The sequence below is a fragment of the Gallinula chloropus genome (genome assembly GCF_964237585.1).
Source record: "Gallinula chloropus genome assembly, chromosome: 35".
NCBI lineage: Eukaryota > Metazoa > Chordata > Aves > Gruiformes > Rallidae > Gallinula > Gallinula chloropus.
In genome coordinates this window covers 719367-730218 of record NC_140120.1, presented here as the reverse complement: position 1 = coordinate 730218, position 10852 = coordinate 719367, and the positions used below count along the sequence as shown (strand labels likewise).

The following is a 10852-nucleotide window of genomic DNA, read 5'->3' as shown; positions in this document are numbered from 1 at the left end:
TAAAAAGAAATCAATTTTACTCTGAGCTCACTTTGGAACAGCTTCAATGATCTGTACATCTCTTGAAGACTTGAAGATAATTACATGAAGAGACATAGCTCGTTAGGGCTTGCTTTTTATTTTTAATGAGCCCTGGGGTGCATTTGGTGCTGAGTCCTTGAAGCTCAGGTACTGAGAGGAAATTACACAAAAAACTCCATGTCAAAAGCAGAAGCCAAATTACCTGAAGTATTAATGAGTCCCGCTGAGAGCCATTGCTGGCTGAGCCTCCCCAGGGACTCGTTAGCACAGGTAATTGGAGGCCATGTTGGCTGGTAGGCAAAGGCAATGTACAAGCAGCTGAGATGCTGAGCAAGCCCTGGGTTGGTTTGATGAAGCAGAAAGGCCAAGCCCTGACCCCCAGCCCCAGGGAAGACATGTCCTGCCCCTCAGTCATTGCTCAGGCTCTTCCTGGGGCATCGTGGGGTATGTAATGCTGAGGGAAGAACAACAGGATGAGAGTTTCTCCTCATTGTTGGTCCAAAGCCCAGCTAGAAATTCATCTGTCCTCCATTTAAATAAAAGAAAGAGCAGGGAGACCCTCCATCCCCTATCAGATTCAGGAGGAAACATTGTGGAAAGATGAGGCCAAGGCTGAGGTGCTTAATGAAATCTTTGCCACTGTCTTTAGTAACAGGAGCAGTTGTACAGAGAGAATCCAATTCCCTGAGCTGGAGACAGGGACAGGGAGCAGAATGACCCCACCCCAATCCAGGAGGAGATGGTCCTGCTGCACCACAGAGATGTGCACAGATCTGTGGGGATGGAAGAGATGCATCCAAGGGTGCTGAAAGAGCTGGCAAGGGGGGTTCACCAAGCCACTTCCCATCAGTCCTGGCTGACTGGATCAGTCAACGTAACCCCCTATATAAGAAGGGACAGAAGGATGGTCAGGGAAATTACAGGCCTGATGGTTTGACTTCAGTCCCAGAGAAGCTGGTGGAGCAGATCATCCTGAGCAGCATTATCCAGTTCATGAAGGACCCCCAAGTGATCAGGCCCTGTCAGCTTGGGTTCATAAGGGCAGGTCCTGTTTGACCCACTGGATCTCTTTCTATGACAGGGTGACCTGCTTCTTGGAGAAGGGAAGGGCTCTGGATGTTGTCTACCTTGACTTCAGCAAGGCATTGGATGCAGTTTCCCACCACCTTCTCCTGGAGAAGCTCACTGCTTGTGGCTTGGAAACTGTGGTGGTTCAGCCCCAAGCAATTGCTGAGCACCACATGCTGCTCACTCACTCCCAGAGGAGAAACAGACAGAGCTTCTGTGGGTTGGGATAAGGATGGTTTTCTGACAAAAGCACCATAAAAGGGGAACAATATCAGCCCAATTGCACTCACACCCAGTGATAGCAGAGAGTACCTTACAAACCCAACTATAACAGAGTGCTGCACCATGCCATGACCACCCCTCCCCACCAGCACCTTGGATGGGGAAGTGATGTCAGGTGGTGTGGAAAAAGACCCCAGGCAAACTCAGGTCACCTGTGCTGGCTGCATGGGGATTTGAGCTCTGGCCTGGTCAGAACCAGGACATTATCCATCCCTGTTTCCACACCATTGACATCATGCCTGGATCTCACTATTTCAGAGTCCTGGGGAGGTTCATCACATCATTTATCCTTTATTTAGACCATCTGCCATGGACTGATTTTGTTATACACCAACAATTTAGTGGCTGTCCTCACCTAGAACTAAAACCCCCCAGTGTACACGCTGGAGTTTCCCATCCTTTCTCATCACCCACCAAGTGCACCCAGGTCTCTGAGTTCAAGCAATCCCACAAATGGGTTTGTCTTTTCAGGAATAACGTGGTCAGGTTTTGCCAACTGGATTTAACGCACACTACAGGGACTTTATCCACCTCTAGAGTCTCTGGGAGTTTTGATTGGGCATGGCTTCAACTCTGGCCCTTCAGGTGACAACAGGGGTTGGTGTCTGAGCAACTCTCTCCTGGCCTCCAGCCTCAATAATTCCCATTGGCACTGGGACCAGCAGCTCCCAGGCAGCCATGCTCCTTAACCTTTGCAGGAGGTCAGAAAACCCTGCCTGACCCTGCCTGGGGGTGCTGTCTCATGCAGAGACAAGGAAAGGTGATTGTCCTGCCCAGCTCTGGTTTGAAGAAAGGACTTGAGAAAGGACTCTTCTGGACACAAGGATTTCTCCCCAGCCAAGGGAGGGAAAGTCAGTGAGAACTTCAGTTTCTTTCCAAGTAGGCTCCCTGGAGATCCAGGGAGGAGCCCAGAGGGGATGGAGAGTATGATGTCTTCATCTGCTCCTCTGCTGTGAGCTGGGCTGGGCTCCTGGGATGGACAGTGGGAGCTCAGAAATATTGCAGTGCTGCAGAGAGACAGCTCTGGCCAGGAGCAGCTCCTCTGCCAAGCACACAGGGCTGGGGACACTGCCTGGAGGCACCGAGGGGAGACCTGTGAGGCTGAGAGAGCTGATGGATGCTGAGAGCTCACTGGAGGAGAAATCTCCACAGCCTCTGCCTGGTATGTCTGTGGGTGCAGGGCAATGCAGGTTCTGTTCCTGGAGGGATCTCCTAAAGCTGGGACATGGGGCAGTGTGTGGGGTCTGTCAGGAGGACAGGTTCTCTCTAGGACCAGAAAGTGCTGCCTGTCAGGGATGTCCTTCTGCCCCATCAGAGGGACAGGGCAGGACAGCTGTCTTCTCCTGGGCATGGCTGCAGAGGTGCCCAGGGCTGTACTTGTGAGCAGGGTCCCTTTGCCCCGGGGTCTGTGTGCTGGGGCAGTGCTGTGTGCTGTGTGCTGAAGCCAGCAACAAAGCAGACCTCCCAAAAGGGACCTGACAAAACCTTTCTGAATACAGAGAGTGAATGTCAATTGAAAGAGGTTTTCCTCAAAGAAGAGTTCCCTAAATTCTCACTGCATTTTCCATCTCTCACAGGTCTCCACACTTGACAGCAGCTGATGTCCAACAGCAGCTCCATCAGCCAGTTCCTCCTCCTGCCCTTTGCAGACACACGGGAGCTGCAGCTCCTGCACTTCTGGCTCTTCCTGGGCATCTACCTGGCTGCTCTCCTGGGCAATGGCCTCATCATCATCACCATAGCCTGTGACCACCACCTCCACACCCCCATGTACTTCTTCCTCCTCAACCTCTCTCTTACTGACCTTGGCTGCATCTCCACCACTGTTCCCAAATCCATGGCCAATTCCTTGTGGGACACCAGGGCCATTTCCTACACAGGATGTGTGGCTCAAATCTTTTCCTTCTTTTTTTTGTTCTCTTCAGAGTTGTCTCTTCTGACTGTCATGGCCTATGACCGCTACGTTGCCATCTGCCACCCCCTGCACTACGGGACCCTCCTGGGCAGCAGAGCTTGTGTCCACATGGCAGCAGCTGCCTGGGCCAGTGGGTTTCTCAATGCTGTGCTGCACACAGCCAATACATTTTCATTGCCCCTCTGCCATGGCAATGCCCTTGACCAGTTCTTCTGTGAAATCCCCCAGATCCTCAAGCTCTCCTGCTCAAACACCTATGTCAGGGAAATTGGACTCATTGTGGTTGGTGTATGTTTAGCTTTTGGGTGTTTTGTGTTCATTGTGGTGTCCTATGTGCAGATCTTCAGGGCTGTGCTGAGGATCCCCTCTCAGCAGGGACGGCAGAAAGCCTTTTCCACCTGCCTCCCTCACCTGGCCGTGGTCTCCCTGTTTTTCAGCACTGCCTTCTTTGCCTACTTGAAGCCCCCCACCATCTCCTCTCTATTTCTGGACCTGGTAGTGTCATTTCTTTACTCTGTGTTTCCACCAGCAGTGAACCCCCTCATCTACAGCCTGAGGAACCAGGAGCTAAAGGATGCCCTGTGGAAACTGGTGACTGGATGTTTCTAAGCAACAACGAACTGCTCATCTTCTTCTGCTTATCACTGGCCGTGTAACTCGCATTAGGACCAGTCTCTATTTAGTATGGGGTTTAGTTCCTGTTTCTTTGTTTGCCTCTAGTTTATTTAAACTGGAATATGATGGTCCACATTCATCCCATTGCTGATAAAGTGTGACCCACACGCTGGGTAACGATGGGCTGTGCTCTCTTTGCATCACATCTGCCTGAAAAGGTGCACAAATTTTTCTTTCTTAAAATTTCTCCTGACATTTATTAAATATTTATAAGAACATTTTCATCAACTGAATCACTTGACTACTTGTCTGAAATGGCAATGCTTTCCTACCATGACAGAACAGGAATTTTCTTGGAGTGTAACAAACATAAAGTCACAGAATCTTTCACAAAGTCCAACCACAGCCTAACCCTGCCTAGTCCACCTCCAGACCATGTCATCAAGCACAACACCTTTCTAATACTTCCAGGGATGGCTACTCCACCACGTCCCTGGGCAGCCTGTTCCACTAGCTGGATACCCTTTCCATAAAGAAATTCTTCCTGATGTCTAACCTAAATCTCCCCTGGTATAATTTCAAGCCATTCCCTGTCATCCTATCGCTTGTTATCTGAGATAAGAGGCCAACCTGCACCTCTCTATATCCTTCTTGCAGGTACTTGTAGAGAGTGATAAGGTCTTCCTCAGCATCCTGAAGACTAAAACGCCCCAGTTACCTCAGTTGATCCTCACAGGACTTGTGCTGCAAACCTTTCACTGTCTACTCTGCCATTCTCTGGACACAATCCAGCATCTCAACGTCCTTCTTTTAGCAAGGGGCTCAAAACTGGACACAGTACTCAAGGTGTGGCCTCACCAGAGCTGAGTATAATGGAACAATCTCTTCCCTACTCCTGGCAGTCACACTATTCCTGATCCAGGCCTGGATGCCGCTGGCCTTCTTGGCCATCTGGGCAAAGCACTGGCTCATGTTCAGCTAACACCCCCATATCCTGTACTTCTAGGGAGCTCTCCAGCCACTCTGCTCCAGGACGGTTACCCTGCCTGTTGTTATTGTGACCAAAGCTCATGACCAAGCCCCATAAAGCCTCTGCCAATTGATCCAGCCTGTCCAGGTCGCTCTGCAGAGCCTTCCTGCCTTCCACAATTCGGTGTCATGTACCAACTTATTGAGGCTGCACTCAATCCCCTTGTCCAGATCATTAATAAAGATGTTAGAGAGGATGGGCCCCAGCACTGAGCCCTGTAGAACACCACATGTGACGTGCTGCCAGCTGGATTTAACTCCACTCACCACAGCTGTTTGGGCCCAGCCTTCAGCCAGTTTGTAACCCAGCAAAGAGTATACCCATCTAATCCATGAACAGGTGCTTCAGCAGGGTGCCCTGGGGGAAACTGATGAAGGCTTCACTGAAGTCCATGTAGATCACATCCACAGCCTTCCCCTCCTCCACTAAGCTGGTCACCTTGTCAGAGAAGGAGATCAGCAGCTTGAAGCACAATCTGCCTTTCCTAAACCCATGCTGATTGGGCCTGATGGCCTGAGTGTCCTGCATGTGCTGCATGATGGTACTCAAGATGATCTGTTCCATCTATTTCCCCAGCACTGAGGTCAGGCTGACAGGCCTGTAGTTCCCCAGGACCTCCCTCTGTCCCTTCCTGTAGATGGGTGTCACATGTGCCAGCTTCCAGTCAGGTGGAACCACCCCAGTCAGCCAAGACTGCTGGTAACTAAGGGAAAGTAGCTTGGGGAGGAAATCCAGCAGCTCCCTCAGTACCTTGGGGTGTTTCCCATCCAGACCCATCAACTCACGTGGATCTAAGCAGCTGAGCAGGTCAGTAACCAGTTCCCCATGGATGATGGGGACTTCAGTCCACTTCCCATCCCCATCTTTCCACTCAGGGGTCTGGGTATCAGGGGACCAATGGTGTTACTACTAAGGACTTAGGCAAAGTACATCAGCCTTTTCTTCATCCTCCATCACAGTGGTTCCCCCCGATCCAGTGAAGGTGGGAGATTCTCCCTGGCCCTCCTTTTGTTATTAATGAATTTATAGAATTAATAACAAAAGGATTACCAGGGAGAATCACCCACCATTATTGTAGGTCGCAAAGAAAAGTTGCAAGGGTTGAAAAAATTTCCTTTCTAGAAACCTGCCCAGGTAGCCCACTAGTAGCCCCAGTATCTTTGGGGGTCAGGGCTTTCCTAGCCAGGGGAACAGTCCTACGATTGCCCCACACAATTTTTGTGGCTCTACTAGTTTCTGCCTTTGAAAATTCTAAACATCAATAGCTCCCAAATAGATCTGTGAAGGCTGAAAGATGTTCCTGAGCTGAAACCTTACCAGTTAGCCAACAAGCAGCTCTTGTAAACTTTGGGCAAAGGGCATTCCTGGCTATGGGAATTGTCCAGGCATCATTTTCCAGCTCTACCAGCGTCCACATTCAAAGACATGAAATGCCCAGCAATAGCTCCACAACAAAAGGTTTGAGGGCTGAAATATCTTGGAAGTCTGAAAACTCCCCAGGATGCCCAAAAGCAGCCCCAGTAACCTTGAGGCTCAGAGCTTTTGTAGCTGAGGGAACGATCTCAACAGTGCCTGATGTCATTTTCAGTCTCTACCAGCATCCAACTTCAAATGTGCTGAATGTCCACCAATAGCACCAAAACACAAGGAGTGAGTGATTAAAGCTGTTCCTGGCCTGAAACCTACTCAGACATCCCATTAGCAGCCCCAGTAATCTTGGAGCTCAGGACTGTCCTTGTCAAAGGGCACAGTCCTTACAAGTGCCTGACCTCATCTTCCAGCTCCAGCAGCGTCAAGATTCAAAAATGCAAAATATCCAGCAAGAGCACCTAAACCTCCCCAGGTTGTGCACTGGGAGCACCAGTAAAGCTGACCCCCTTCTCACGCTGCTTGGCCGTAGCAGCAGCTGAGGAGAGAGATTTCATGGGTATTAAACTGTGTCATGTTGAACGGCTGTTTGTTGTCAGAGAAATCTGTCTGTGCCTGTGAGCACAGATGATGCCAGGAAAAGTGTTGGGAGTCCCAGGAGGCCAGTGAGGGACCTGCTGGGCTTGGGGAAGAGCAAGGTTCTCCATGCAGGGTTGGATCTCAAGAGACTGCTTTTCCTGCCTGTCCAGATCTCCTTAGGAGACTGACACCCATTGCATAATGTGGCTGTCACTGCTTCTATCAACTGAGCCATGACAGGAAATAGACATGAAGAGAAAATATCCTCCATTGTAATATTCCTTTGAACTGTTCATCATTAAATACCTAACTGAAATCCAATTATTTGTAGAAGTCTGGATTTTTTTAATGAAAAGCACTTGAACCGATATGCTTTTTAAGGCTTTCTGTATTTCCATGAGCCCCTATTGTATATTTGCTTCTGAGTCCACAGAACTCAGATACCAAGATGAGAGTGAAGAAACCTCTTAAAATGTCAGTCAGACTTAATGCCCAAAGAACCTTGAAGCGTTCATGGGCCCTACTGGGAGCCATTCCTGACAAAGCCTCCCCATGAACATCTTACACCTCACAACTGGAGGCCATGAGGACAAACCCAGGCAAAGCACAGGCAGCTCTGATGCTGAGGACACCCTGGCTTGGTCTGATGAAGCAGAAATGCCAAGTGATGACCCCCAGCCCCTGGCCAGGGAGATCCTGACCCTCACCTGTGTCTCAAGACTCTTGCATTGGATGTGGGGAGTGTGATGCCAAGGGAAGGAAAGGGGTATGACACATGGATGCCTCCCTAGGTTGAGTTCAAGGAGGCAACAATGCTCCATGGCTGTGAGGACAATGTGTCTTCTCTGAGGCCTCTGTGGGAGGGAAATCAGCCACAGCCAAGGGGGAAAAGTCAGCATTTCTATCAGGCCCTTTCAGCCTGGCCAGCACTCTTGGCCATCTGCACCACAGCCCATCTCACACTGCCCGACACCTGTGACAGTTTCCCTGCAGGCTGCAGGCACCCAACCCCTTTCCCCACCTTGTTCTCACCCCACCATGTCCCTGCCTGTACTGTTGTCTCCCCCTCCTCGCCAGCTGTTCCCAGAAAAACAAAGCCACCAGCTCATCCTGGTCGTCTGGTGTCCTTGTCGTTAGTTTTTGTTTTGCTTTTGGGTGTTTTGTGTTCATTGTAGTGTCCTATGTGCAGATCTTCAGGGCTGTGCTGAGGATCCCCTCGCAGCAGGGACGGCACAAAGCCTTTTCCACCTGCCTCCCTCACCTGACTGTGGTCTCCCTGTTTCTCAGCACTGGTGTGTTTACCTACCTGAAGCCTCCCTCCATCTCCTCCCTATTTCTGGACCTGGTATTGTCATTTCTTTACTCAGTGTTTCCACCAGCAGTGAACCCCCTCATCTACAGCATGAGGAACCAGGAGCTCAAGGATGCCATGTGGAAACTGAGGATTGGATGTTTCTAAGCATCAATAAACTGCTTGTGTTCTGAATACCACTGACAATGTATCTCCTGTTATGATCAGCTCATATTCAATAGGGGTTCTAGTTTGTAGTTTTTTGTTTCCTTCTAGTTTTTCTAAGCTATAGTAACATGGTCAACTTTCATCCCATTCCTAATATAGTATCACCTGCTCTTCCATGTAAGGATGAGCTGTGCTCTCTTTGCCTCATGTCTGCTTCCACAGAGCCACAATTTTCCTCTTTTTTCACCCTTTTATTAATAAAAATTTTACAAGAACATTTTCATCAGCTGAACAACTGGAGTACTTGTCTGTAATGGCAATGCTTTCCCACCGTGACAGGACGGGATAAGGACAGTGTACTGACAAAATTCTCCATGAATGTAGAACAATAATGGCCAGTTACACCCACACCCAGTGCTAACACAGGGTACCTTGTTTACCTGACAATTATAGAGTACTGGCTGAAAGGAAAGACAGACAGACAGACTGACTGACTGACTGACTGACTGACTGACTGACTGACTGACTGACTGACTGACTGACTGACTGACTGACTGACTCTTCTGGAGGCACCAAGCCCATACCCTTCCCCAACCAGCTTCTTTTATGTAGAAGTGGTGTCAGGTGGTGTGGAAAACAGCCCAGGTGAACTCAGATCACCTGTGCTGGCTGCTTGGGGAGGTTAACTCTTACCTGGCCAGAACCAGGACATTATCCACCCCTGTTTCCACACCATCTACATCATGGCCAGATCTTACATTTTCAGAGGACTGGGGACATTCATAACGTCATTGATCTATTATGTAGAATATCTGCCATGGACAGATTTAGTTATACTTCAAAAATTTCCTGGCTGTCCTTTCCTAGAACTAAACCCCCTTGGGGTACACACTGGACTTCCCCATCCTTTCGCATCCCCCACCAAGCGCACCCAGGTCCCTGAGCAAAAGCAACCCCATGAATGGGTTTGCCTTTATCTGAAGAAGGAACAAGCCAGAGTGTCTTCCCCAACAGGTTTTTCATGTGTAATACAGGGACTTTATTCCCCTCCACGGTCTGTTGAAGTCTGCGGTGGTTTGGCCCTGTCTAGAGGCCAAATGCCCATCAAAATCCCCCTATCACTCCCCTTTTCATCCAGAAAGGGGAGAACATAGATAGTGGGAGGCTTAGGATTTGAGATAAGGACAGAGAGCAATCACCCTGCAGTTAGTGTCATGAGAAAAACAGACTCAACACAAAATAAAGGAAAGAAAACTAATTTATTACACTAGAGCTACACACCCAGTGATGCCAGGGTCAGGTAATGAGAAGAGTGACCAGGTCTTAAAGCACCTTCCCTCACCCTTCCCTTCTTAGCAGACTTCACTTTAGTCATGATTTCTCTCCCATTCCCCCCCCCCCCCCAACAGTGGCACAGAGGGGAGCAGGGTCTGGGGGAATGGGGTTTCAGTCAGTTCCTCTAGAGTTGTTTTCCCTCTTAGCTGTGTGTCCTGGTTTTGGTCAGGATGGAGTTAACTTCATTTGCAGCAGCGGATGGGATGCTGTGTTTGAGAGTTAAAATGGGAGTAGTGCTGATAACACCCTGATGTTTCTAGTTGCTGTCAGACAGTCAAGGACTTTCTCAGCTCTTCATGAGACAGGAGGGGTGAAGCCAGGACAGGTGACCCAGCTGCCCAAAGAGAGTATTCCAGCCAGTTACGTCCTGCCCAGGATATCGGGGGCTGATGGGAGCTTCCAGCCTGGGGCGGCTCCGGGACGCGCGGTTCTTGGGGGACGGTCGGGTTCCAGGACGGCTCTGGGTGGCACGGCCTGAGCTGTGGGTTTGGTGAGAAACTGCATTGGGTATCAACAGCTTCATAGATTTTTTGCTCTAAAGCCCTGTTAGCATTGTTATATTGTATCGTTCTGTTATCTTAGTAAACTGTCCTTATCCCAACCCACGGGCCTCTGAGTTTCTTGGTTTTGGGGTTATTTGCCCCTTCCTTTTCCCTTCCCTTGCCTCTCACCCCTCTCTTCCCTCTTCCCCTGCTCTTTTCCTTTAAGGAGCAGGCAGCTGCGTGGATCTCGGCTCTCTGCCGGGGTAAAACCACGACACCTTGCTACAGAAAAACTGGCTTGAACAAGGACATAAATCAGCTCAGACTGGTAAGAACACTGCAAGCTTGCAAGACCCTCACATTCCAGGAGAAAGTTGAAAAGTACGTGGTGAGGAGCACTCATGGCTTTCTTCCAAGGACCACCAGAGACCCTTGCTCACAGTTCTTGGAAGGATCTGCGCAAGTGCAAAGGACTGATAAGCTCATGAACATGTGAAGTGAGAGTAGGTGGGTTCAGGTAATAATTACGTACAGGTGTTAATAGAATATTCATTGTTTTACTGCATAAATGTAGGGTCGGTCTGTTGCTTAGTGGAGCGGAGAGTCCCCGGCCCCCAGGGCTGTTTTGGCTGCTTCTTACTTGCTCAAATAAATTCTCTTTGGATACTCTAAACTAGAGTGAACAATTTGTCACGGCC

At 49.5% G+C, this 10852-nt stretch overlaps 1 protein-coding gene across 1 annotated transcript; it reads left to right on the top strand.

The window, feature by feature from the left end:
- Positions 1-2971: 2971 nt before the first annotated feature.
- LOC311203033 (olfactory receptor 14A16-like) lies at positions 2972-3895 on the top strand (the record flags this gene model as incomplete). Its single annotated transcript, XM_084277671.1, has 1 exon — positions 2972-3895. The coding sequence occupies one exon, from the start codon at positions 2972-2974 to the stop codon at positions 3893-3895; it is 924 nt and encodes a 307-aa protein (XP_084133797.1).
- Positions 3896-10852: the final 6957 nt, after the last annotated feature.